At 40.6% G+C, this 27,972-nt stretch overlaps 3 protein-coding genes across 3 annotated transcripts; 2 read left to right on the top strand and 1 right to left on the bottom strand.

Moving 5' to 3' along the window:
- Positions 1-1,553: 1,553 nt before the first annotated feature.
- Positions 1,554-3,062, top strand: LOC126706348 (probable carboxylesterase 1). Its single transcript, XM_050405767.1, has one exon. It carries the CDS (start codon positions 1,739-1,741, stop codon positions 2,792-2,794), a length of 1,056 nt encoding a protein of 351 aa, XP_050261724.1. The 5' UTR covers positions 1,554-1,738; the 3' UTR covers positions 2,795-3,062.
- A 4,730-nt stretch (positions 3,063-7,792) lies between these two features.
- On the top strand, positions 7,793-9,255 carry LOC126706584 (2-hydroxyisoflavanone dehydratase-like). The gene has a single exon (XM_050406113.1). The coding sequence runs from the start codon at positions 8,111-8,113 to the stop codon at positions 9,020-9,022; it is 912 nt and encodes a 303-aa protein (XP_050262070.1). The 5' UTR covers positions 7,793-8,110; the 3' UTR covers positions 9,023-9,255.
- A 14,330-nt stretch (positions 9,256-23,585) lies between these two features.
- Positions 23,586-24,647, bottom strand: LOC126705019 (uncharacterized). Its single transcript, XM_050403982.1, has one exon. The coding sequence runs from the start codon at positions 24,645-24,647 to the stop codon at positions 23,586-23,588; it is 1,062 nt and encodes a 353-aa protein (XP_050259939.1).
- Positions 24,648-27,972: the final 3,325 nt, after the last annotated feature.

The following is a 27,972-nucleotide window of genomic DNA, read 5'->3' as shown; positions in this document are numbered from 1 at the left end:
TCTTATATTGACTTTTATATGTTTTGGCATGTGAAGTGACTTTTGTTATCTAATCAAAATCATTTAATTGCTCATTTAAGTGCTTCAAATTTTTGTAAGTTTCAATTAAATTAATTGATAAAGTTTTTTGTTGTCAAATAAGAGATTTGAGATTCAATTCTCACTTATACTAAAACTAATTGATATATTGGTGATGATACGATCTCCAAAAAAAAAAAATGTGCTTCAAATTTCACGGCCAAGCTAAACTTGAGGTAGTTCAGTGCTAAAGCACTGCCGTAAGACCATAAGTGACACCACCAACCACTTGTTTGGATCTCCCATTGTGGGATATGCCTAATATAGGATTCAAATAAATTGGGGGTCTGGCCCAACCAACCCAAGGTTATTAGGAAAGGACCACCACACTTATAAATCTCATTAAACCAAAGCATATTGAAGATATATATTTCTCCAATCAAAAAAACAAAAGACATATATTTCTAGAAATAAATATTTACATCTCTTTAAAACAAGCCTTCTTTCATTTTTTTTTCTTCCAAAAATAGAACCTTGTTCTAATTTTTGCATCTAACAAATTATAGATGGAGACACTATGTTTTTATTATTTATTTTTAGAAGAAAGGGCAGTTGTGGTTTTTGCCGTTAGGAGTTAAAATTTAGTTGTACTTGTCATCTAAGTGGGGAAAAAAAGCTTTCCCTTAGTTTTTATTATTGTTATTTTATTGACTTTTATATGTTTTGGCATGTGAAGTGACTTTTGTTATCTAATCAAAATCATTTAATTGCTCATTTAAGTGCTTCAAATTTTAGCAAGTTTCAATTAATTCAATTGATAAAGTTTTTTGTGGTGAAATAAGAGATATGAGATTCAATTCTCACTTATTCTAAAACTAATTGATATATTGGTGATGATACGATCTCCAAAAAAAAAAGTGCTTCAAATTTCAATGTGTTTCATAATTTCAAATATCCTTTTTTTTTTTTGAGAAAGAATATCCTATGTTATTGAAATGAAATTAAAAAAAAAAAAAAAAAATACACACACAAACCACTTGTTGGAGTTGCCAAATTAGTCCTCTTCTAAATTCTAAAACCCAGTCCCTCTCTTTCCTGATTTTCCATTCTCACTTCTTAAAGTATCTCTAGCAAATTTGATTTTCCATTCTCACTTCTTAAAGTATCTCTAGCAAATTTGCCAAATTTTTATATTGTTTGGACAATGAACATTGACATTTAGTTTTTATTTACCTACTTTTTTAAATATACTTTCTAACAGATTCTCTATTATTTTCTCCATCTCATTGAAATATTATTTTTTCATTCATTCTTTATTCTTTTTTTAACAACTACAAATTTTCTAACATTTTTTTTTATTTAATACTAATTATTATAATAGAAAAAAACATTTAAAGAATATGTAGTAAAAACTACTATATTTGTAGAAAAGCACAGTAATAAAATTAATCTAAAAAATGTAGAGCATCTATTGGGATGCTCTAATACCCTAGCCGCAATCCTCTCTCTCTCTCTCTCTCTCTCTCCTTAAGCACTAACCAAATATAAAAATATTAACCTACCCCTCCACCTTTGCGTAAACCAAACTTGATATCATATCACAGAATCAAAATCCAACCAGCATCCACATTACTGCCCGAAGTCATACTCCATCTACACCCACATTACCCTCTTTCTTAAAGTGCCTCTCTGTCTCTCTTTAATAATTAACCTATCAATCATGAAAGTTTCCTTTATGGCCAACTCTTTAAATCTCCTTCTTCTTCGACCTTCTTTTCCTCACTTCCAATGTCTCTTTCTTAGACCCTCATCATACCCAAGACCCAGATTCAAAACCCGTTTCTACGCTAATTATCCATCTCAAAAAATGGGCTCTCAAACCACCCAAAACCAAATACTCCATGAATTCCGCTTCTTCAGGGTACACAAAAACGGTCACATTGAAAAATTCCAATCCACAGAAAAAACGCCACCGTTTGACGACAAAGTCACCGGGGTCCAATCCAAGGACGTCGTCGTTTCATCCGAACCCGCTATCTCCGCCCGCATTTTCTTACCCAAGATCCAAGACCCGACCCGGAAACTCCCCGTCCTTTTCTATGTCCACGGTGGCGGCTTCTGCTTCGAATCTGCGTTTTCTCCGAAGTTACACAACTACGTAACAACGTTGTCATCCGAGGCTGACGTTATCGCTGTCTCGGTCGAGTACAGGCTAGCTCCGGAGCACCCGATCCCAGCTTGTTACGAGGATTCGTGGGCTGCGCTCCAGTGGGTCGCGTCCCACGCTAAGAGAAATGGACCCGAGGCGTGGCTAAACGAACACGCTGATTTGGACAGAGTTTTTGTCGCTGGGGACAGTGCTGGAGGCAATATCTCTCATTATTTGGCTTCTCGGGTCGGGTCGGACGGGTTACCGGGTGTGAAGCTAGTTGGGGCGGTTTTGGTGCACCCGTATTTTGGTGGTACGGATGATGACAAAATGTGGCTGTACATGTATCCTGGAAATGGTGGGTTGCAGGATCCCAAGCTGAAACCGGCAGTAGAGGATCTGGCTAGGCTTGGGTGTGAGAGAGTGTTGGTTTTCGTGGCTCAAAAGGACCATTTGAGAGAGGTGGGTTGGAGTTACTATGAGGAATTGAAGAAGAGTGGATGGGGTGGAAATGTAGAGATTGTAGAGAATGAAGGAGAAGAGCATTGCTTTCATATTGAGGATCTAAGTTATGTGAAGGCACAAGCTTTGATCAAACGTTTTGTTTCTTTCTTGAAGGAGGGTTAGGTCCACTTTGTTCGGCTTGAGGGTTTCGGCTATTGAGCCCAACTTAGATTTAGGTGATCGTTAGAGCTTTGGGATGGGCTTGTTTTTTAATGGGCTTTTGTTCCTAGTACAAGGCTCTCTGCATTCTTCCACATTCATCCTAATCTCCCTAGTGTTTCCCTCCCTATTGTGTGTTTGTCTGTTTTAAAGTTTTGCATTTGAAATCTCTGCCACTAGTAGGATGTATTTCTAAAAATAATGAAATTATAAATAATTATTTTTTAGTAAATATGCTCTACATAATAATGCTTTTTTTTTTTTTTTTTGATTTCTTGAATAATGTTACAGTTGTAATGCTTCGCATGGTGTGTGATTGCAGCGTCAAAGTTAGGCTTGACAAATAAATAACTCTAGAAGACTAGAACCACTAAAATTTGAAAAAAGTTAAACTACAAAATTTTACTAAATTTTTTTTCATGAAATGATGCAGTAATATTTTTTTTTTTTGATAGGTAAGGAAGATATATATTCAAAAAACTGCTAAATGCAAAGTAGTACCAGCATATCAAAAGTACAAATATAGCTTTGAAGCCAGATTGTAAGAAGTAGGGGTGTCAATGTTCGACCCAACTCGCGAACACGACACGAACCCAATACGGGTTTTTTCGGGTTAGGGTTGGGCCTTAATGGGTTTGGGTCATAAACGGGTCAACTCGAAAGGGACACGATAAAAAACGTGTCATAAGTGGGTAAACCCGAGTAACCCGTAATAGACACATTTGATACGCCAATTTATTTGTGTCAACTCGAAATGACCTACTTAATACAACCCGTTTAACTCGTATAACAAATAAATATTTATTTTATTTTAGATATGTCAAATACCTTTTATATCCAACATATATTTTAAAATTTAAAAAGAAAAGTGAGTAATTACAAAAATTTACAAGGGATATAATTGAAAATTGAAACTTTACAAACCCTAGAACTGCTAATACTTTTTTTTTTTTTTGGCATAGAACTTGCACAAATAAAATTGGATGAGCTTGTAGAAGATGTTATGAATTTGGACATCAACAAATAATCTATGGATGATAATTGTGGTCATAGTTATGATTAGTTCACTGTTTGCTCAATTTTTTCAATATTGATACTTAGCATTTGGCGAGTTCCAAAGATATTATATTTTTGTTGAACTATGTTATTTTATTTTTGTTAAACTTTGTCATTTTGAATTTGGGTTGAAGTGTATGCACTTCTTTTGAAGTGTAAAGAACTTATTTCAAGATGAATGTTATATTTTTGTTAAACTATATTATTTTGAATGTGGGTTGAAGACTTAAAGTGTATACACTGCTTTTTGGGATGTAAAAAAAATTATTTCTAGATGGATGTTATATTTAATATTATGCAGGTTGAAATGGGTTGTGTTACATTCATGTTAACCCAACATGACTCGTTTATTAAGCGTGTCAAATGGGTTGGGTTAGGTCAACCCACCTTATTAACAGGTTGGGTTAGGGTTGAAGGATCATGACACGATTATTAAATGGGTCGGGTTAGGGTTGAGCCATTTAGTCGAATACCCCTACCTCAACACGACAGGAACCCGACACGCTAACTCGAATTGACAGCCCTAGTAAGAAGGCTGTTGATCTGAACAAGAAGTTTGCTTCTTTTATCAACCAGCAAGAGTGATTTTGGTACTTTTCCTTGTGAGAATTATGTGCTTTGGATTTGTTGTGTATGGGATGTTAGGAATTTTGATTTTGTAATTGGGTCATTAGTGTTTCAGTGTTTCATTTTGAAAGTATGGCAAAGCATGATTAGTGATTTTGTACCAAAATTCCAAGTATTATTGCATGCTATATTTGACTAGTGGCCTGAAAACATTTTTGAAGATTCCTTAACCTAGTGGACCAATATTTTGTTGCTACGCTAAGTTTCCATATTATGTTCATTAAATGCATTGATGACAACTTAAAATTATAATGGAAAACCAACAACTTTTTTCTTTTTATTTCAATTCAACTCTCAAGATATCCCTTCATGGATATCCTAAAGATATTGATTTAATAAATATTTTTAGAAATTTTTTATGAGAATTTATTTATTTATTTATTATTTTATGGCAATTTTTTTTAATGAAAGTGATATAATTTTTTTTATTAAATATTCCATTAAAAAAAAATGCTCTAAGAGCACCTATTAATAGGACCCAACTTTAAAATAAAAGGAAAAAAATATGACAAGTCTTTGTCATCTAGGGGATTTCAACATTATTACGGTTGTTTGAACTTTGTAGGGAAAAATTAAATAAAAAGAAAATAGAAATAATAAGAGGCTTTTGGTTTGCCGTAATGTTACATTATGTTGTAATATTACGTTATTGTAATTTTATATTAATGTAATCTCAATACAAGAATATAATATGAAATTGTTTAGGAAGATAATGAAATTAAGATGATGTGATATATTTTATAATTTTAAATTATAATAATGATAGAAAAATAAAATAAATCAAAAATATTAATGTTACATTATTGTAATGTGCATCACATTAAGGACACATTACAACGAACAAGAAGATTAACAAAAAAAAGAAAAAAGAAAAGAAAAGAAGATTAACTTCGTGAAGAAGGTTTAGGTCCACTTTTTTTGGCCCATGGGTCATGGCTGTTGAACCCACTTGAATATTTAGACGATCCCCCGAGCTTTGGGATGGGCTTTTTTTTTTGTCGGGCTTTTCTTCCAAGTGTAGCACAACACTATCTTCAATCTTACAACTTACAGGTACTTCCAACCTACCGTTACAATTTATATGTACACTAAAATCTCGCTAGTGTCCCTCACTATTAACACCTTTGGCTCTAGTGCACCCTTGTTTTTGTGTTTTGTGTTTGTTTTCAAATTTTGCATTTTAATCTCTGCCACGTGTGGGATATATTTCTAAAAATAATGAAATTATAAATAATTTGTTAAGGGTAACGAGCATTTGCATTACTTCGTGTAAAACTTCTATTTATTTTAATATAAAAACTTACTTTTTCTATTTTATATAATCATTTAAAAAAATATTTATATCACATCATCTATTATACATTACATTTTATTAAAATATTATTTTTATTTATATAATTTTTTTTTTTAATTTTCTTTTTCAAATCATCCATTTTTCTCTATCTTTGTGTATATGAGTAAAGCAATATTAAAAAATAGATTTGCATGTAAATTGTAACCATAACAATCTAAATCTATACAAGTTTACATAGATTGATACAAGTGATTTTTAATGTTAGATGTGCAAAAACTTACCTCTTATACAATTTCTACATTTAAGTCGTGTGAGTGCTATGATGCAAGTGCTTTAAGTGGAGGTGATATTATGGATCCATTTGGAAATAACTTATTTAGCTGAAACTAAATTTGTTTTGCTGAAAGTATTGTAGAAAAAAGTTAAAAGTCGACTTAATAATACATTAGGACACAAATAGTATAAAAAAAAAAGTACAATGAGACTCATAAATAATAATAAAAATAAGATAAAAACTATAATAAACCGTGCATTTCATCACTTTCCAAACACCTTCTACATGTATCTACCGACACTCGTTGGATCTATCCATTCGAGAGAGGCAAATTCCTAATAGATTTTCTATAAGTGAAATGGCCGTACAAAGCCAATAAAAATCTATAATAATAAAAAATGTTTGTGAAACTCGTCGTGAACGTATTCTCGACAAATTGCGCAGAAGGTGGCCATTATGCACGAGATTCTTTCACCTTGTTGGTCTGTGATGCCATGATCGATTCGCTTGTGGACGTCATAGCTAGGATTAGTAACGCATGACATCACATGAATCCAGGGCCGGCTCAACAATTTTGGGGGCCTTAGGCGAAATTTTAAAGGGGGTCTTTTTCTCTTTTTTAGAAGTTTTTCCAATCCGGATAAATATTTTCTAGCTTTTATAATGAGAAAATATTTATAGATAAATAAAACATAATTTATAATTAAAAATGATAATTTAACTAAAAATAAAATTTAAAGTATAGAACAATAAAACCTGGTTATTGCAATTTTTCCAAAGTCGTGACCACTTTAAAGTTTAAATCTGCACAAATAAAAATTAATTTAATACATGATTTAATAAATTAGTGTCACTATAATATAAATGAGTTGATATGATATACATCAAACTATTAATTGATATAATAATTTATAATAATAGATAAAGTGTAAGATTAAAAAAAAAAAAAAAAGAGTGAGAACCATCCGGCCTGTACTCCACTACATCATATATTCCTATGGCTAAGATTTAAAGAAAAAAGATGTCCTATCAGTATCAAATATATGGCAGAAAAAGGTCTAAAGAGGGGCAGATTAGAAAAGCCATAGCAAAAAAAAGCTGTACAGTGCAGTGAAAGTATGAAGTAAACTAAAATATATATATATATATATATATAATTTAAGTTAAAGAAATAGACCTGAGTCTTTATTTTTGTTAAGACAGAGAAACTGAGAAAGAGGGGAAGAACTGAAGAAGAAGAATACCCATTTGTGACCGCCGACTGTTACGCTGGAATCAATAAAGAAAAATTTCAAGGTAGACTGACTGGCAGAGAGATAGAGAGATGAGAGGTTTTTCTTTTGTTTTTTAAATTTATAATCTCTATTTTAGTATATTTCAAGACAATTACGATGTATTATTAATGAATTTGTCTGTTATTAATTTTGAACATATTTCAAGAATGGGTTAATAAATTTGGCTCCTAGAATTTAATTTTGTTAGCTGAAGTTTGACTATTTTTTTTTCCTTTTTAAGTTTTGCATTTTAAGATACAATGGACCTTTTTAATGCATTTTATTGACCAATAAAAATGTTTAAAATTTTTTTTAACTAAAATATATAAATAAATATATTATATATATAATTTTTTTTTACAAACGGACCTTCTTTTATTTGAAAGCCTTAAACAATTATATCAATAGGTGATCACCTATTGAGCCGGCCTCCATGAATCCTACAAATTCATATTCATGCTTCTCAATTCTCATGTACTTCGGCCCACAAAAAAGCAAAAACATAAAGACATGCTTTTCATGTAATTTACAAAAAAGAGAACCACTGTAGCTACGCATAGACCACTTTTCCTAACAACTCTAACACAGTTCAGAATACAATAATGGAATTTACTGTTACTAATGCCGTTATAACCACAGAATGTAACATTGCAGCTACTCCTATTAATTTATTCATCACTTGTTTTTTACTTCTCTTATCAAACTCTCACTTTTAAGTTTCTGTTCTCTTCATCTTCTTCTTTTTGCTTTTTCAAATGGAGTCAACCAACAATGAAGTAGCCCATGAATTCCGCTTCTTCCGGGTCTACAAAGATGGCCGGGTTGAAAAATTTGAATGGACTCAAAACCAAAAGATCCCACCTTCCGATGATCCAATCACTGGGGTCCAATCCAAAGACGTAGTTATTTCAACTGAGCCCTCCATCTCTGCCCGAATTTTCTTACCCAAGATCCATGACCCGACCCAGAAATTCCCTTTACTCTTCTACATCCATGGTGGTGGCTTTTGCTTTGAGTCTGCCTTCTCTCCGCTTTACCATAACCACCTCATCTCATTGGCTTCTAAAGCCAATGCCATAGCAGTCTCAATTGAATATGGGCTTTTTCCAGAGCGACCCATACCCGCTTGTTACGAGGACTCATGGGCAGGGCTCCAATGGGTCGCATCTCACGTTAATAGAAATGGGTCGGAGTCATGGTTGAACAAGTACGCAGATTTTAACCGGGTCTTCATTGGTGGGGATAGTGGTGGAGGGAATGTTTCTCATACTTTGGCAGTTCGGGTCGGGTCAACTGGGTTACCGGGTATTAAGGTTGTCGGGGTGATTTTGGTGCATCCATTCTTTGGTGGTATGGAGGATGATCAAATGTGGTTGTACATGTGTCCAACAAATGGTGGGTTAGAGGATCCTAGGTTGAAGCCTCCACAGGAGGATTTGGCCAAGCTTGGGTGTGAAAGGGTTTTGATAATTTTTGCTGAGAAGGACCATTTAAGAGGTGTGGGTGAGTGTTACTATAAGGAGTTAAAGAAGAGTGGGTGGGCTGGAACTGTGGAGGCTGTGGAGCATGAAGGAGAGGGTCATATATTCCATTTGATGAAGCCAGATTGTGAGAAGGCTGTTGATTTGGTCAACAAGTTCGCTTCCTTTATCAACCAGCAAGAGTGATTTTAGTACTTTTTCCATGTGAGAATTGTGTACTTTGGATTTGTTGTGTTACTTGTGTATGGGATATTAGGAATTTCCATTTTGTAATCGGGTTATTACTTATTTGTGTTTCAGTGTTTCATTTTGGAAGTATGGGAAGGCATGATAAGTGATTTTGTAGCAAAAACTCACAAGTATTGTTGCAAGCTATCTTCTGCTATAGTAGGCTGAATACATTTTTGAAGATTCGTTAACCTAGTGGACAAATATTTTGTTGCTACTGAAGCTTCCATATTTTGTTCATTAAATGTGACAGCTTAAAATTACAATGGAAAACCAACAACTTTTTCTTTTACTTCAATTCAACCCTCCAACACATGCCTTCACTGGGTGATCTAAAAAGGTCTTAATTCTTAAACTAAGTATATATAAACTTTAGAAGAACAAGGAAAGAAGAAGATAACAGGTGTTTGTCATTTGGGGGATTTCAACAACCTCTCTTTGTCATTTAAGAAGAGAACAAAGGGCGAAAATGGCCAAATGGCCTTAAAAACCAAACTATCTAGTTAGTAGGCAAGACTTAGAAACATATTTCATTTATAGCATCTCGAGTCTTAAAGACTCGATTTTGGGCTTCAAAATCGAGTCTTTAAGGCTCGGTTTGTATGCTTGATCACGTCTGATGTGGCAGAGTTGCCATCTGGCATTAACATGGAAATCGAGTCTCTTAGACTCGATTTCCACGTGAACCGGAAATCGAGTCTTAGAGACTCGATTTCAATCCCAAAATTTTTTAAAAAAATTCTAAGTCTCTACATGCCAAAATACCCAAACGCAGATCAGATCAGAGGGAGAGAAAGAGAAACACACAGCTCAGATCAGATCAGAGGGAGAGAAACAGAGAACCTCACTGCCAAACCTCACCAAATCAGATCAGAGTCATGCCGCGCGCGACCTGGGGCTCGCGCGAGACTCAGGCCGTGCGCAAGCCTGCCTGGGGCTCGCGTGAGACTCAGGCTGTGCGCGACCCAGGCTCGCGCGAGCCCCAGGCTGCGCGCGGCCTGGCTCGCGCGAGCCGCCGCGCGCGGCCTGGCTCCCGCGAGCCCCAGGCCGTGCGCGACCCAGGCTCGCGCGAGCCTCAGGCCGCGCGCGACCCAGGCCGCGCGAGCCTCAGGCCGCGCGCGACCCAGGCCGCGCGAGCCTCAGGCCGCGCGCGACCCAGGCCGCGTGCGACCCAGGCCGCGCGAGCCTCAGGCCGCGCGCGACCCAGGCCGCGCGAGCCTCAGGCCGCGCGCGACCCAGGCCGCGCGAGCCTCAGGCCGCGCGCGACCCAGGCCGCGCGAGCCTCAGGCCGCGTGAGCCCCTGGCCGCGCTCGACGCTGGCCGGCGCGAGCCCCTGGCCGCCTGGGTCGCTGGTCAGTTTCTGGTCATGCCGCGCGCACCTGGGTCTCCAATCTCGATCTTCTCTTCCTCTCTGTTTCTGGTTTTCTTTTCTTTTCTTTTTTTTTTTTTTTTTTCTCTGGGTTTTTCCTCCTCTGATGCTCTGGTGTTTGGTGTGAGTGTTATATATAAGGGTTAGAAATCGAGTCTAAGAGACTCGATTTCCATGTCAATACCAGATGGCACCACTGCCACATCAGACGTGGTCAAGCATACAAATCGAGCCTTAAAGACTTGATTTTGAAGCCCAAAATCGAGTCTTTAAGACTCGAGATGCTATAAATAAAATATGTTTCTAAATCTCGCCTACTAACTAGATAGTTTGGTTTTTAAGGCCAGTTGGCCATTTTCGCCGAGAACAAAGAGGTCTTTTTCATTAAAACATTGCAATATCATTATTTATGGTTGTTGGGAGGGAAAAGGGAAATAAAAAAGAAATAGAAAAATAGAAAGGTTATTGAACATTAACTAAAAAAAAGGGAAAGAAGAAGGAAGAAAGTGTGTTGTAAGTAATATAACTTGCTCCACTCTTTCTTATAAATTATCATGACTTTTTTAATGGAGTTTATAGTGTACTTTTGTGTTAGAAGTTAGAACCGCATTTCCTTTCCTTGTATGTGTGTGTATTTGTATCTCAAAAAAAAAAAAAAAAAAAAAAAAAGAAGGATGGAGGGGAATTTTACATTGGGGGATTACAACATTATTGCGATTGTTTGAGGGGAAAAAGCAATAGAATTTTAATCAAAACTAGTTTTTAAGAAAGTTCTCTAATTTGTCATATAGTTAGTAAAATGAGTATTCATATGTAATTTTAGTCATAAGACCTACTTGATTTTGTCATATTTGACTTGATTTAAATAAGTTAATTATTCATATAAATGGTTTTATTAGTCGATAATAATAGAGAACCCTCCAACCTGATTAAAAGAAACTTTGTCTGAAAAATGATGACTAACATTGCACTACACTATATATACCGCCCTACTCAAAATCCACCAAATAACAACGTACCCATGCCTGCCACCAACAATAAATAAATAAAAACTCCTACCATCGGCTATACCAACATGCATCAATACTCACTGAAGTGAGAAAATTACAATAAATTCTGCAAAATTCAATAGAAAAACGAGTAAAAATTAAGGATTTTCAGTCCCTAATAACTAGTAACAAGCAAAGAAATGTTTTATGATATTACTAGCTATTACCTTCAGGGAAAATATATACGGCCTCCCTATTCCCTAAAGAGCAATGCACCAAGAGCCCGTCCACACAAATAATGAAAAGGTATGGAAATAGGGTGTCTCCTTGGTGTAAGCCTCTAGATGGATGAATATACCCACTCACTTCACCATTGGTAAGAACTGAATATGTAGGGATACTCACGCAAGTCATTATCAGAGTTATCTATTATGGTGAAACCCCAATTTTTTCATAATTCTCACCATGTATTTCCATTTGCCCCTAGAAAAAAAAAACTTTGTCATGACTAGCTTCGCTACCATAGACTCCACTTTCCCCTTCATTTTTTATTTATCAGAGTGGAGTAGTTCAAGTACCACTCAATATATATGTGGTTTAAGATCTATCGTCACTGATCACCTTATTGAGGACTTTTCAACTTGCTCAATTATTTTAGATATAAGCTTATACAGTACTATTAGTTCAAGCCAATCAAACTAAGGGCTTACAGCCTCACAACTTTGGGCATCAAGGCAATATGCATATGGTTATGTTCAGTATAAGTAAATATCTAAACCATAGGAAGAAGAGAACCACATCTGTTGCCTCCAATGATGTGCCAATAATTTTAATTGAAAAAACCTGGAAAAAAGCCATTTGGGCTTAATGCTTTGGGTGGGTGCATCTATTTGGTGCTTGCTTCACTTTTTCCGATTTGAAAGGTTCCATCAGTTGTTTCAAAATAATCTTAAGTGATGATATTACTTTATTTAAATCAAATAAATGTCTCACAATCTTATAATAATATAGAATTGTCTACGGCTCTTTATGGGAAATGAACATAAAAAATAATTACTTTTTAAAATAATGGGGAGAAACAAGTTTGAACTTGATCCCCCTATAAATAGAGAAAGTTTAAGGACATAGTAAAATCTCACAAAATATTTGTAATACTCTTGTTTTGAGTTATGATGAATTTGAGTAAATTCTTATTTTATTTTAAGTAAAAATGTAAAACTGATCCTCTAACTTTCAGTTTTTTTCATTTCAGTCTTCTAATTTTCAGTTTTGTCATTTCAGTTCTCTAACTTTTAATTGTTGTCAATTTGGTACTCTGTTAAACTCCAGTTATGTCTTGCCGTTAATTGAGCCAAAACAATGTTTTTTGGCTCTTTTTATTTTTTATTTTTTATTTTTTTTTATTATAATAAATTTTAGAATTTGAAGAAATTAAAAAAAAAAAAAAAACTGATATTAAAAAAAAGAAAAAAAAAAAAGGGGAAAACATTTAGGGGGACGTTGTTCCCCTTACTTGAAATCAAAATTGAGGAATCATTCCACACCCAAATCCCTAACTTAGAGAATTTGGGGAAACGATTAAGTTGGTTGTTGGCAAAGGTTCGATACCGGCCTTGGCTCGCAAAGTTGCCCTCTAGCAATTGCTCTATCTCTTGCTTGGCGCGTGGCTCAGAGATGTCAACAGACGCGTATTTGAGGAGCTTGGAGTTGACGTTGAGGACATGGGTTTTCTTCTACGGGGACCACACATTGAGGTTGAGGTTGATGTCAACGCGGTAGAGCACGGCGCGAAAGCTGATAGTGGCAACGAAGACTATGAGGAGGAGAATGCTAAATAGAGGGCGGACTGAGCGTTTTTGTGTGTGTGGCAGTTTCATGGGTTTTGCTAAAGACGGCCACGTGTACAGTTTGATTTTTGTTAGGTCGGGGTCAGATCCATTGTCTTCTTCAGTTTTAGGAGTGTTCTTGGACTTTGGAAGAGATTGGATGTTGAAAGATTGAATCTTGGCATGAAATAATGGAAAGAAAGCTGAAACTTTTTTGTGAGAGATTGATGAGTAGCTAGTTTCTTGAAAGTGGTAGTGGGAGTTTTGTTGTTGTTGTGTTTTGGATTTACAATGTGGAGGATTTGGTTTGAGAAGTGTGTAGGAAATTTACAAGCTTTTTCAGTGAGTGATTTGGGTGTGGAATGATTCCTCGATTTTGATTTTTTTTTTAATATCAGTTTTTTTTTCTTTAAATTCCGAAATTTATTATAAAAAAAAGAGCCAAAACGACGTCGTTTTGGCTCAATTAACGGCAGGACATAACTGGAGTTTAATGGAGTACTAAATTGACAACAATTGAAAGTTAGAGGATTGAAATGACAAAATTGAAAGTTGGAGGACTGAAATGAAAAAGACTGAAAGTTAAAGGGTTAGTTTTGCATTTTTGCCTTTATTTTATTTTGACTTATAATGAGTTGACACCTAAACTTGTTGTCCGTAGAAGAACTTCTATAATTATGAAAGATTGCATTGTTTGTCTCCATTTTATTATAGTCATATTGACACAAAGCACATATTCACCTAATAATATATATGTAAGTTATATATTACAAATAAATAGAAATATCTCTACCTCAAAAGTTGGGTTGAGAGACTGGAAAATGACAAGGGTCCCAAAACTATGACAAAAAGGGTCCCAAGCTGCAAGGACATAGGGTAAGCAATTTGCATATCTGATTACACGAGAGGATAAGCATAAATTTGAATGAGCATGGACTGATACGTGAGTTATATGTATCATATATGAATATCAAACTTCTTGTTTTATGCATACCATATGCATCTTTAATTACTTAACTGGTAACATAATCCAATCAAAATAAGTTTTGGTATATTTATTTAGAGCATTCACATCAACTCGTTTAGATTTATAATAACATAAATACTAAAATTTAGCCAATACAACTCAAAAAATACCCACGTCATATTAACTAGTGAGGTAAAAAGAGATTTTGCTATATTTCTAGTCCAAATTTAAGAGGCACTAGCTTAGGAAAATCAATATTTTAACATATCTTTTTTTCTCCACCACGATCTGCTCTCTCTCTCTCTCTCCCTCACTATATCACTTTCTTCTTGCTACACCAATCAACCAACAAGGATGGGTCCAATACCACCAGTTCTACCAGCAACAGTAAAACATTTTCAATCAAGTGGATTTGGTTAAGCTCAAGGATCAAAACATGTGGTGTTGCAAGAAGAACAGACAGTGGCTTCACCAGCTAGTCCTGCCACCTGCTCATGCTCAAGCTCAAGCCGCAAAGATAGAGGACTGAGGAGGTTAGGGATTGGTAGAGACAAGAGAGAGAGAGAGAGAGAGTAGATTTGGGAGAAATAATAAAAATTTGTGTAAAAAAAATAATATTTCAATGAAATAGAATATAAAATAGATAATAAGATGTGGGTGTTTTGAAAAATAATTAGCTAAAATAGACAAAAAATTATGCATAAGTTGATGTGAATGCTCTTATGGATATAAAATCTATTATATCAAGGTTTGTCCTCACCAATACAAATAGAATCCAAGTAAATCATATAAATCCTTTTTTAGCTTATTCTAGTTGTTAAAAAATTTCATCTTTTTCTTCCTTAATTGAAAATGTATATTATCTATAATATATGACATATAGTAAAATTGAAATTGTTTGACTTTATTTAGGTAAATATTTTTTAGTGTTTGTCTGAGAATAATTTATTTATTTTTCTTAAATTAAATAAAATTAACTAATTTATATTTTTACTAAAAATACTGTAGGGGCGGTTTTTGGGGTCCAAGCCCAGCAAGTAAGTGGTTCTGGCCCAAAAGACCCTAAACAATGAATTTGTAGAGAGCGGGTTACAGAACTAGGGCTGGACGAAGTGAACGTTAATTAGTTGTATGCCATGCAACAGTCTGAACGTAAAAATATTTCATTTATGTCCACAGGATACCGGTCCGAGGAGACGTATGAGTGCACCTCTTACTCTGATTAAAGACTACATAATTCTTTAATCTCTCTCTCTCTTCTTTCCCTCTAAATTTTCCGATCCCTTCTTCATGGGGATTTCCTTCTCTTATATAGCCTCCTTAAATTGATAAGAGCCTTACACTTGTTAACCATCTGGACCTTCACTTGAGTGCCTGTCCCATCAGACATCTACCTTATCTTTCTGTGAGTTGCATTGGCCAATGTAACACTGTTCGCCTGTCTTCTCCACATTAATGCGGCTGGAAAAGTAGCTTCCTTGCATTTAATGCGGCAGTTGTGGTTTTCTCCCTGGACGTCTTACATTTTTCTCTTTCTTCCTGCTGTGTGAGGCTCATCCTACTACCCACGTTTGTTTGGGATGGTTCTTCACTGTGGATGGGGTGCACATTGGGCCCGTATTTGTGTGTCCGAGGAGACATTCCTCCTCAGACGTCTTTTCAAATAAGCTGGGCTCAACAGGATTGGGCTGGAAGTCTTTTGGTCCCCCTTTCCCCTTTTGGTCATGGTTGGGCTCCGTGCGGGGCCCAAGGCCCATTGTTAACTTTGGGAATTTTACCCCTACAATAGCCCCTCAAAATTCCGACTCTTTCTCTCTTATCCGAGGAGGAAATGCGGGATTTTGACATTCATAGGACCATTTATTGTGGATTCCTGCTTCACCCGTGCGGAGATATGCTTCTCACGTGCCTCATTAATGATAGAGGCGTTTAATGACCCATGAGGCGCTAATTATTGCTTTTAGCGGTTTTATGTCTTTCAATCGGACGGTTGGGTGCCAGATCAACGGTTGATATCATTTCTATTTCTCTAGGCGGGAGTATGTCTGTCTAGCTTCTCCCGAATATATAAGATTTTTTAAAGGCATTTCCTCCCATTTTTTGAACAAGCACTCAGAGCATTCCAGTACCTTCCCTTTCAAAGTGTTCAAGCCTTCGCAGTCGTCCCCTTGAAGATTTCCTGCAAGTTCCTCACCCGTAAGTGCACATTTCTTTTCCGTTGCCTTTTCTAGCGTTATTCCTTAAGTAAATCATCATCACGTTGCCTAGGATTAGGGGGATGGGTAAGCTTGAGAAAATGGTAGACTCTCCGGCCGGTATGGAAGGCTTCAGGGCGAAGTACCGTATTCCACCGGAAGTGGGTTTAGAGTATTGCCATTTGGAGGAAATTTTTATTAAGAGAAAGACTGGGCAGGTCTCCATTCCAATGATAGCCTTCTTGGAAGGAGGAATGATGATCCCAATGGGGAGGATAACTAGGGATTATTTGCGTGGTCATAGGCTGGCCCCCTACCAATGCGCCGCGAACATGTTCCGTATCCTGGGGTGCACAGATGCCTTGAACGATCAGATGAACCTCGGCCTTTCGTGGCACGACGTGTTTCATCTATATGAATGCCATAGCCTCGGCGACTCATATTACCTAAAGTCCAGGTCCGACGAGGTGAGGTTGATATCCTGCCTTCCCAAGTCCAACAAAGGCTTGAAAGACGACCTTTTGATCATCTCCGGACCATGGCACGACAGTATTCACTGTCCGGACAGGGCAGGAAAACCAGGTGGGACATCGTAGAGTTAGATCCCCTGGAGGGGACCTTAGTTTTGAGCTTTCTTTTCCTTTTTCAGTTTTGAATTTGTTTATTTGCCTCCTCGGACTAACGTAACCCTTTCTTTGGGCTTCGCAGACAAAGAGCGAACGTCTCCTCGGCTAAGCTTGGTTAACGTTCCGGCACTCAACTTTCTTCTAAGGTCCGAGATTTACGTGAGCGCGAACGGGCAACTGCGGTCAGCTCCTCTGATTTTGGACTACGTGCCTCTCTCGCGATTCGTAGTAGACGCTGGTCAAGCCATCAGGGCCGGTAGTCCAAGGCTAGCACGCATTGACGTCTCCGTATCGGGATTTCTCGCTTCAAGAGACTTACCTCCCATCCAACTACCTGTTCGGCACGTTCTTCCCGTAGCAGTTGTCCCCATGGAAGAAGCCGGTTCCTCGCAATCGTCGTTGGAGGATCAGATAGACCAGTTTCACTTCGCTGAGGAGGGAGAGGTATCGGCCAGGCTAGTAGAGCTTTCAGATTCCGATTCAGATCTAGACCGAGCCTCGACAGCTCCCAATCTTGGTTTGGTAATTGCACAAGTCAATACCAGCCAGGATATCGAGGAAGAAGGAATGGATCTGAAACCAAGGTCTGGTCTGAGAGGCCTCCTTTCCAACAGAAACAAGGGGCAGTCCTCCAAAGATGCCCCAAAGGAACAACCTACCTCCAAGGCTCCTCCTCCTTCTCTTCCTCCCACATCGGATGCAGCACTACAGCCTATGCCCAATTTGAGGCGAAAAAAGCCTGTGGAGGAATTGGAGGAGGGCGAGGTTAGCCGTGAAAAGGCCAAACACCAAAAGAAGGGTAAAGAGACTAAAGAGCCCAAGGAGAAGAGGACTAGGTCCGTTGATAGCCGAGACGAGGTGGCTATTCGGAGGGAACAGCGGATATGGTTGCCACGGCTCGAGTTAGATGGCACCCCAATTTCCTGGGATGCGACTTTGTGGGAGTCCCAACGAGGGCATGTGTCATTCCTAGCTGAGACCCTGCAGCAGCCCCTCCTTTTGCCTCGCGATATGGACGGTCTTCGGGCTACCCGGCAACCAGACCTTTTCATGTCGCTGAAGAGGGACATAGCTATGGTAAGTGAAGATTTCTCCTATCTAGTGTTCTTATTACGTATCTATTTATTCGTCATTCTCTTTTAATTAGGCCTTTACTTTTTTGGCGCAGGTCACTTAGCAAATCTTTGTTGCTGAGGAATGGGCCAAGAAGCTCGCGAGGACCTTAACAGTGAGGCTCAGTCCTGCATTACTGTTGAGAAGACAGCTGGAGACCTCAGGCAAGAGACTGATCGCCTGAGCAATGAAATAAAAAAGGCAAAAAAGGGTCGCGCGAGCGCGGAGGCCGGCCTTAAAAACGCCATTAAGCAGGTTGAGGATCTGCGCCAACAGCTCCGCCAGTCCGAGGAAAAACTCGCGACAGAGAAGCAGACGGCTTCAGATCTCAAGGCCGAGCTTGCAAAAGTCAAGGAGCAGGCCCGCTTAGCCAGGGATGCGGCCGAGAAAGCAGTGGCGACCTCATATGATCGCAGAGTCAGGGATACAGAGGTTAGGCTGACTGAGGAGGTGGCCGCCGTATGCAGGGACTACATCACCATGTCTTGGGGTGTAGTTTTGGATCGGGCAGCGGTTCTAGCGAACTCCGATCTCCGGAAAGTTGAGAATATCTTTTTCCCGGAAGATATTCGCGAGATTCCAGACACGGTTGCCCCTGAAGAGCCTCTCTCAACGAAGGCCTTGACCTCGGACTCCCCTATGCCAGAAACTGAGGAAGCGCAGCCGGCCGAGAAGGATAAATCGTCCGAGGACAGTCTCTCAATCAGGGAAGTTGTCGCACAGGCTAAGGAGGCTGTTTCGGAACCTCAGGCAACAGTTGATCAACCCGAGCCTGCTCAGGGTTTAGACTTAGGAAAATAGTGTAGGATTTTATCTGTAGCTGCCCCCTTTATGTTTTGTTTTACCCTCTATATTTTGTTCTGTTAACATTTGTAAAACAACGCTTTTGGATTACAATGAAAGATGTCGTTTTCCTTTAAATCCTGTTGCTCTACTCTCTTTTCTGCTTTCATCATGAATGAATGTATATTCTACCACTAACTGTTGAAAATTGAGCATGAATGAATGAATATGTAAAAAATGATAGTCAATGATTAGATAAGACTAATACTAGGTTAATTTCCCTCAAGTCTGTGGTCCGAGGAGCCAAGCAGGACTTGGGTTCTGTTTAAAACTTAGTGAAAATGACTGCGAGGTTAATTTCTCCCAAGTCTGTGGTCGAGGAGCCAGGCAAGACTTGGGTTCTATTTAACACTTAATGAAATTGGCTTCGGGGTTAATTTCCCCCAAGTCTGTGGTCCGAGGAGCCAGGCAGGACTTGGGTTCTATTTAACACTTAATGAAATTGGCTTCGGGGTTAATTTCCCCCAAGTTTATGATCCGAGGAGCCAGGCAGGACTTGGGTTCTGTTTAACACTTAATGAAATTGGCTTCAGGGTTAATTTTCGGGGTTAATTTCCCCCAAGTCTGTGGTCCGAGGAGCCAGGCAAGACTTGGGTTCTGTTTAACACTTAATGAAATTGGCTTCAGGGTTAATTTTCGAGGTTAATTTCCCCCAAGTCTGTGGTTCGAGGAGCCAGGCAGGACTTGGGTTTTGTTTAACACTTAGTGAAAATGATTGCGAGGTTAATTTCCCCCAAGTTTGTGGTTTGAGGAGTCAGGCAGGACTTGGGTTTTGTTTAACACTTAATGAAATTGGTTTTAGGGTTAATTTCCCCCAAGTCTATGGTCCGAGAAGCCAGGCAGGACTTGGGTTCTGTTTAACATTTAATGAAATTGGCTTCAGGGTTAATTTCCCCCAAGTTTGTGGTCCGAGGAGCCAGGTAGGACTTGGGTTATGTTTAACACTTAGTGAAAATGATTGTGAGGTTAATTTCCCCCAAGTCTGTGGTCCGAGGAGCCAGGCAGGACTTGGGTTCTGTTTAAAACTTAGCAAAAATAGTTTCGAGGTTAATTTCTCCCAAGTCTGTGGTCCGAGGAGTCAGGCAGGACTTGGGTTCTGTTTAACACTTAGTGAAAATGATTGCGAGGTTAATTTCCCCTAAGTCTATAGTTCGAGGAACCATGCAGGACTTGGGTTTTGTTTAACATTTAGCCCAAGTAGCTATACAATAATGTGGCGTCAAGAATTATGTCTTTCATTAATAACAGTACCTTTTCAGGTTATTTACATTCCAAGGGCGTGGCACTACATGTTCATCCAAATCTTCCAAAAAGTAGGCTCCTATGTCGGCTATGGAAGTGATACGGTATGGGCCCCAGTTTGGTCCGAGTTTTCCCTATGAAGGGTTTCTCACGGTGCCCAGGTTCTTCCTCAGTATTAGATCCCTGGGCGCCAATGGCCTTGACTTCACCTTGGTGTCGTAACCCTGCTTGAGCTTTTGCTGATAGTATGCTAGGTGGACCATTGCACTTTCCCTTCTTTCTTTGATGAGGTCTAAGCTTTTTTCCAGAAGTTTGTTATTAGCAAGGGGGCAGAAGGTAGTAGTCCTCTGTGTTGGGAAGTTTATCTCCAGTGGAATGACAGTCTCGGCTCCGTAGGTCATTGAAAAGGGGGTTTCTCCCGTGGACCTGCGAGGTGTGGTGCGGTATGTCCACAAGACATGGGCTAACTCTTCAACCCACCTCCCTTTCGCGTCGTCCAACCTCTTTTTCAGCCCATTCACTATGGTTTTATTGATGGCTTCCGCCTATCCATTACCCTGTGGGTAAGCCGGTGTGGAGTATCGATTGATAATTCCCAGCTCATTATAGTATCTTTTGAAGGTTTTGCTGTCAAACTGGAGGCCGTTGTCCGAGATCAGGGTGTGTGGGGTCCCAAACCTAGTGATAATATTTTTCCAAACAAACTTCTTGACATCGACGTCCCTAATGTTTGCCAGTGCCTCAGTTTCGACCCACTTTGTGAAGTAATCGGTGCCGACGAGAAGAAATTTCTTGTTCCCTGCCGCTTTGGGGAATGGTCCTAGTATGTCTAGGCCCTATTGTGCGAATGGCCAAGGGCTGGACAGTGGGTTAAGTTCTCCGCCTGGCTGGTGTATGTTCGGGGCGAACCTTTGGCACTGGTCGCACTTCTTCACATATTCCAGAGCCTCTTTATGCATGCTCGGCCACCAGTAACCCAGCGTTATGGCCCTATGGGACAGGGACCTACCCTCCGTATGACTTCCACAAATTCCTTCGTGTAACTCCTCTAGGATGAGTTCAGTAGCCTCTGGGTGCACACACAGCAGGTATGGCCCTAAGAACGAGCGTTTGTAAAGTTTGGAGTCCTCGGACAACCAGAATCGAGAGGCCTTTCTTCTAATCTTGTCGGCCTCACTCTTATCATCTGGTAAGGTGTCGTGCTTTAAGAACAGTACTAGAGGATCCATCCAGCTAGGTCCTGCCCTAACGTTGTGTACCTGAATTCCGTTAGCCTTCTCTGTTGTTGGGCGGTAGAGATCTTCTACTAAAATAACCCGAGGAAGTGGCTGAGCCGAGGAGGTGGCCAGCGTTGCGAGAGAATCAGCATGGGTGTTCCCGCTCCTAGGTACATGCGTTAAACAGAAGTGATAGAAATGGGTCTGTAGGTGCTTAGCCCGGACCAGATACTCTTGCATTCTTTCATCCTTTGCCTCCAACTCCCTGTTTACTTGTCCCACGATGAGTCTCGAATCCAAGAACATGTTTACGAATTTTCCACCCAATTTTCGGATCATTGACATTCCCTCCAATAGCGCCTCATACTCGGCTTCGTTATTCGTGGCTGAGAATCCGAGCCTCAACGACTTTTCTATGGTTATCCCTTCGGGAGAGACCAGAACGAGTCCCACCCCTGAGCCCCTTTGGTTCGTTGCACCGTCGATGTGTGCTTTCCACCAATTGGGTTCATGCTGAGAGACTGTGCTGATTAGTTTCTCATCAGCACTTAGTGATCCCGACATTTCCTTTCCTTCTAGTGTGGGCTCCGCAAATTCAACTACTAGATCGGCGAGGACCTGACCTTTTATAGCGGTGCAAGGCATGTATCTAATGTCGAAGGCGCCCAGAATCGCTCCCCATTTTGCAATTCTGCCTGTGTAGTCGGCGCTGCGGAGGACGGACTTCAACGGAAGTTGAGTTAGCACAACTACAGTATGTGCCTAAAAATAGTGGGGGAGCTTTCGCGTGGCTTGTACGATGGCCAAGATAGCTTTTTCGAGGGGGATATACCGGGTCTCTGCCTCCTGCAGTGATTTGCTCACGTAATAGACGGGTCGCTGCGTGCCGTTGTCTTCTCGGATTAGCACTAAGCTCACTGCATGAGAGGCTACTACGATGTAGGCGAACAACACCTCGTCGGCATCGGGACTGGACATAATCGGTGGTCGGGTGAGGTATTCCTTGAGCTGTTGGAAAGCTAAAGCACACTCCTCAGTCCACTCGAAACCCTTCCACTTGTGCAATAGGAGGAAGAAAGGCCTGCATCTATCCGCTGAGTGGGAAGAAAGGCCTGCATCTGTTCACTGAGCGGGAGATGAAACGGTTTAAAGCAGCTATCATGCCGGTGAGCTTCTGGACCTCTTTGGGATTCCGAGGAGGCTACAGGCTATGAATGGCTCTTATTTGGTCAAGGTCAACTTCTATACCTCTGTGGGTCACCATATAGCCTAAGAATTTTCCTGATCCCACCCCAAATGAACATTTGGATGCGTTCAGTCGTAGCTTGTACTTTCTCAGAATTTGAAAGATGTTGCCGAGGTCTCTGATGTGGTCGGCCACCAATTTGCTTTTTACCACCATGTCATCTATATACACTTCAACGCTCTTACCCATCTGCTGTTCAAACATCCTAGTCATCATCCTTTGATAGGTCGACCCGGCATTCTTCAAGCCGAAGGGCATCACCTTATAATGATAGTTTCCGACTGGGGTGACAAAAGTAGTTTTTTCTTGGTCTTCGGCAGCCAGGGATATCTGATGGTAGCCCTGAAAGGCGTCCAAAAAACTCATTTGGGGGTGTCCGACAGTCGAATCTACCAATCGGTCTATCCGTGGCATGGGGAAAGGATCCTTCGGGCAGGCCTTATTTAGGTCCATGAAGTCTACGCAGACCCGCCATTTCTCACTTTTCTTTTTTACCACGACTGTGTTGGCTAACCATTCGAGGTAGAATACTTCTTTGATAGCCCCTACTTTCTTCAATTTTGTGACCTCTTATCTCACAGCGTCTACGTGTTCTTTTGACGGTCGCCGAGGAGGTTGCTTCTTAGGCGTTATAGCCGGGTTAACATTAAGGTGATGGCAGATGAGGTTTGAGTCAACCCCGAGGGCCTCATAGGGATCCCAGGCGAATACGTCCACATTCCGTCGGAGAAAATCAATTAGTGTTAACTTCTCCTGGGGTGGTAATTCTGAGCCGATCTAAAAAAACCTCTCAGGGTCTGATCCGATGAGTACTTTCTCCAGATCTTCACAGCTCACCTCCATGGCTGGTCCTCCATCACCCGCAGTTGGGACCGGGGTAATTAATTGCTATAAGCCGTTCTCGGCTGAGGTGGAAGGTTCACTATTTGGTCGTTGTGAGATTGCCGACACCATGCATTGCCTAGCCATTCCTTGGTTCCCTATTATTTCTTTGACTTGACCTCTTGACAGATACTTCACTTCTTGGTGCAAGGTTGATGGCACAGCCCCTAGTGCATGAAGCCACGGTCGGGCCACGATAGCTGTGTAGGGGGAGTACACATCTACCATAATGAAGTTCACCTCCACCACGTCTGAGTCTGTTTGCACAGGCAGCCTAATTATGCCTTTCGGGGTGACGGTTTTTCCTTCAAAGCTGACCAGAGGGGAATCATATGGCGACAGGTCTTCTGGCTTCAAGTTCAACCCTTTATACAAGTCAGGGTACATTACTTCCACGGTGCTGCCTTGATCAACTAACACCCTTTTTACGTCATAACCTCCAATTCTGAGCGTAACAACTAGGGCATCATCGTGGGGTTGAAGGGTTCCTTGTTTGTCCTCCTCCGAGAACCCGATTAAGGGCGTGGCAATCACTCTGGCTCTCTTGGATTCCCTGTCGTCCGGCTCAGTCGGGAACTTGCCCACTGACATTACTCTCAAAGGGCTGGAACCGGTCCTTCCAGGTGTGGCAAGAATGACATTTATTGTGCCAATGGGTGGCCTCAATGTACTTTGTCTGGTTTCAATATTTGACTGTTCCTGCCATCCTTCAGGGTGGCGCAACAGATGCCTCAACTTCCCTTCTCGGACAAGCCGGTCCAAATGGTTTTTCAGATTCTTGCAATCATCAGTGGTGTGACCTGGCTCTTGGTGGTAAGCGCAATACAGATTCTGATTACGTTTCGAGGGGTCACCTGCCATCCTGTTCGGCCATTGAAAGAAAGGTTCACACTTCACCTTCTCTAGGATCTTGTGTAATGGTTCTCGAAACACAGCATGGACTGCCTGAGCCCCAGTGGATCCAGACTGTTCCGCATAGTCTCTTCTCAGCCTGTTACTATTGTTAAAGCGGTCCGACCTGAAGTCCCTCCTCTCCTGAGGGACAATCTTCGCCTTACCCTTCCCCATCTACTGGTCCTCCTCGACCCTTTTGTACTTGTCAATTTTGTCTATGAGTTGGCGCACGCTGGTGACTGGCTTCCCAGTGAAGGACTTTCTTAAGCCATGCTCTGTCGGCAGGCCCCTTTTGAATGTACTGATGGCGACGTCATCGTAATTTCCTTCTATCTCATTATACATTTCCCAGTACCTGTCTGAGTAGGCCTTCAGTGTCTCCCCTTCCCACATGGATGAGGATAAGAGGGAATCTAGGGGCCGAGGGACTCTACTGCTGGTAATGAAGCGGGAACCAAAAGCCTGTGTCAGCTGTTTAAAGGAATCTATGGAGTTCGGCTTGAGGGCATTAAACCATTTCATCGCCATAGGTCCCAAGCTGGACGGAAACACCTTACACATTAACGCCTTATCCCTGGAATGGACGGCCATCCTCTGATTAAATTGGCTTACATGCTCTACTGGGTCAGTCCGACCATTGTATATGGCAAACGTTGGTTGATGGAACCGCCGAGGAAGCTCTGCCCTCTCTATTCTACGCGTGAAAGGCGACTGGGAGATGCGATCCAGGGCCTTGCTCATGGCATCGTTGGCCAGGCCTTGGTAAGATGGGCTTTTGTGGCCGCGTTTGCGAGGCCGCTCTTCCTCGTAGGAAAAAGTCTCGCTTGGAGGGGTTCTTGATCTCCACCTATATTCATTATCCTCATTACTGCTAGTGTTCGAGTCGGGTGAAGGAAGTTTTCGCTGCGCTCGGCGTAGCTTCTTCTTCAAATCATCAATCTCTTGCTGTAGAGCCTTTCGATCATTTTGCTTATGGGATGCATGACCTTTCCCTTTCGAGCGGCTTCTACTCGTGTGAGAGGTGTTCACACTGCCCTCTCGTTGCTTATCTTGGTCTTTCTCTCGTTCGAGATTCAAAAAATTGTCCTGCCGTTGGGAATCTGCATGTCCGGTTTGGCGCGGACCTGATCCTTCCATTTCTTACAGTTTCACTTGTCGAGACACAAGTTCTTCCCATAGACGGCGCCAATTGTAGGGGCGGTTTTTGGGGCCCAGGCCCAGGAAGTAAGTGATTCTGGCCCAAAAGACCCTAAACAATGAATTTGTAGAGAGCGGGTTACAGAACTAAGGCTGGACGAAGTGAACGTTAATTAGTTGTATGCCATGTACCAGTCTAAACGTAAGAATATTTCATTTATGTCCACAGGATACCGGTCCGAGGATACGTATGAGTGCACCTCTTGCTCTGATTAAAGACTACAGAATTCTTTAATCTCTCTCTCTCTCTTCTTTCCCTCTAAATTTTCCAATCCCTTCTTCATGGGGATTTCCTTCTCTTATATACCCTCCTTAAATTGATAAGAGCCTTACACTTGTTAACCATCTGAATCTTCACTTGAGTGCTTGTCCCATCGGACATCCACCTTATCTTTCTGTGAGTTGCATTGGCCAATGTAACACTGTTCGTCTGTCTTCTCCACATTAATGCGGCTGGAAAAGTAGCTTCCTTGCATTTAATGCGGCAGTTGTGGTTTTCTCCCTGGATGTCTTACATTTTTCTCTTTCTTCCTGCTGTGTGAGGCTCATCCTACTACCCACGTTTGTTTGGGATGGTTCTTCACTGTGGATGGGGCGCACATTGGGCTCGTATTTGTGTGTCCGAGGAGACATTCCTCCTCAGACGTCTTTTTAAATAAGCTGGGCTCAACAGGATTGGGCTGGAAGTCTTTTGGTCCCCTTTTCCCCTTTTGGTCATGGTTGGGCTCCGTACGGGGCCCAAGGCCCATTGTTAACTTTGGGAATTTTACCCCTACAAATACTATAGCAAAAACAACTTGACATTTTAAACAAAAATCACAAAAATCATAATAAGACCCACAAACAAATAATTTAATTTTACTTTTTCACCAAACCATCAAAATGGGGACCGGCATGGGCTCAGGCTGCTCAGCTACTTATGCAAAAAAAGGCCAAATGGCCATAAAACCGTAAGTATATAGTTAGTAGACCCAGTTTGCAAAAATTATAATTTACTAGCATCTCGAGTCTCAAAGACTCAATTTTGGGACTATAAATCAAGTCTTTGAAGCTCGGTTTGTATGTTTGGATCAGATCTGATGTGGCATTTTTTTCCATGTGGTGTGTACCTGGAAATCGAGTCTCTAAGACTCGATTTCTAACCCAAAATTTTTTAAAAAAATTTTAAGTCTGTACATGCCGAAATACCCAAAACAAATTTAAGAAACCTCACCGCTACTCAGATCAGATCAGAGGGAGAGAAAGAGCTCAGAGGGAGAGAACTGATCAGATCAAAGGGAGAGAAAGAGCTCAAAGGGAGAGAACCTCACCGCTAAACCTCACCAGCGCGGCCTGGGGCTCGCGTCGGCCAGCGTCGCGCACGGCCAGGGGCTCGCGTCGGCCAGCGTCGCGCGCGGCCAGGGGCTCGCGTCGGCTTGAGGCTCGCGTGAGCCTGGGTCGCGCACGGCCTAGGGCTCGTGTGGGCCTCGGTCGCGCGCGGCATGGGGCTCGTGCGTGCCTGGGTCTCTGGTCAGTTTCTGGTCATGCCATGTGCGCCTGGGTCTCCGATCTCGATCTTCTCTGTTTTTTTTTTTCTCTGGGTTTTCCTTTGATGTTTTGGTGTTTGCTCTGAGTTGGTCCTATTTATAGGGGTTAGAAATCGAGTCTTGGAGACTCAATTTCTATGTGGTCCACGTGGAAAAATATGCCACATCGGATGTAATTAGAGCATGGAAATCGAGTCTATGATGCTCGATTTATAGGCCAAAATCGAGTCTTCGAGACTCGAGATGCTAGTAAATTATAATGTTTGCAAACTGGGTCTACTAATTATATGCTTACGATTTTATGGCCATTTGGCCATTTTGGCTTGAAAGAAGAAGCTTCTCTTTGTGGGATCCGTGCAAGAATAGTAATTAAAAAAAAAGGGTAAAAAGCTGCTTAAGGGTTAAGTTAACTTTAACCTTATTTCAAAAGCAAACCTTAGTTTCTTTCTTTCAATTTTCCAAAATAAATAATAAAAAAAGTTTCCATCTTTCTGTGTAATTTTTTTTCTTTAACTTATTTTTTTAACCTCTCATAAGTTGAGCCCATGACAAGGAAAAGAAAAGAAAAGATAGAAAGATATAAGACCGAGTGACGCCCCCATTAAGAGGGCAAAATTTGCCAAACAGTATAATATTGGAAAAATTTTAGGCAGATGACATGCGTTCAAAGTTTATTAGTTAGTTGAATTGTTTTTTGGAAATCAAGTACGGCAAAATCGACTTCCAACCAAAATTGAGTTTACTATACTCGACTTCCTTTTTTATCCATCTCAGAG

The sequence above is a fragment of the Quercus robur genome, chromosome 11 (genome assembly GCF_932294415.1).
Source record: "Quercus robur chromosome 11, dhQueRobu3.1, whole genome shotgun sequence".
In the NCBI taxonomy this organism is placed as follows: domain Eukaryota; kingdom Viridiplantae; phylum Streptophyta; class Magnoliopsida; order Fagales; family Fagaceae; genus Quercus; species Quercus robur.
Note: the sequence above shows the minus strand (reverse complement) of the source record. Positions and strands in the feature narration are given on the sequence as shown.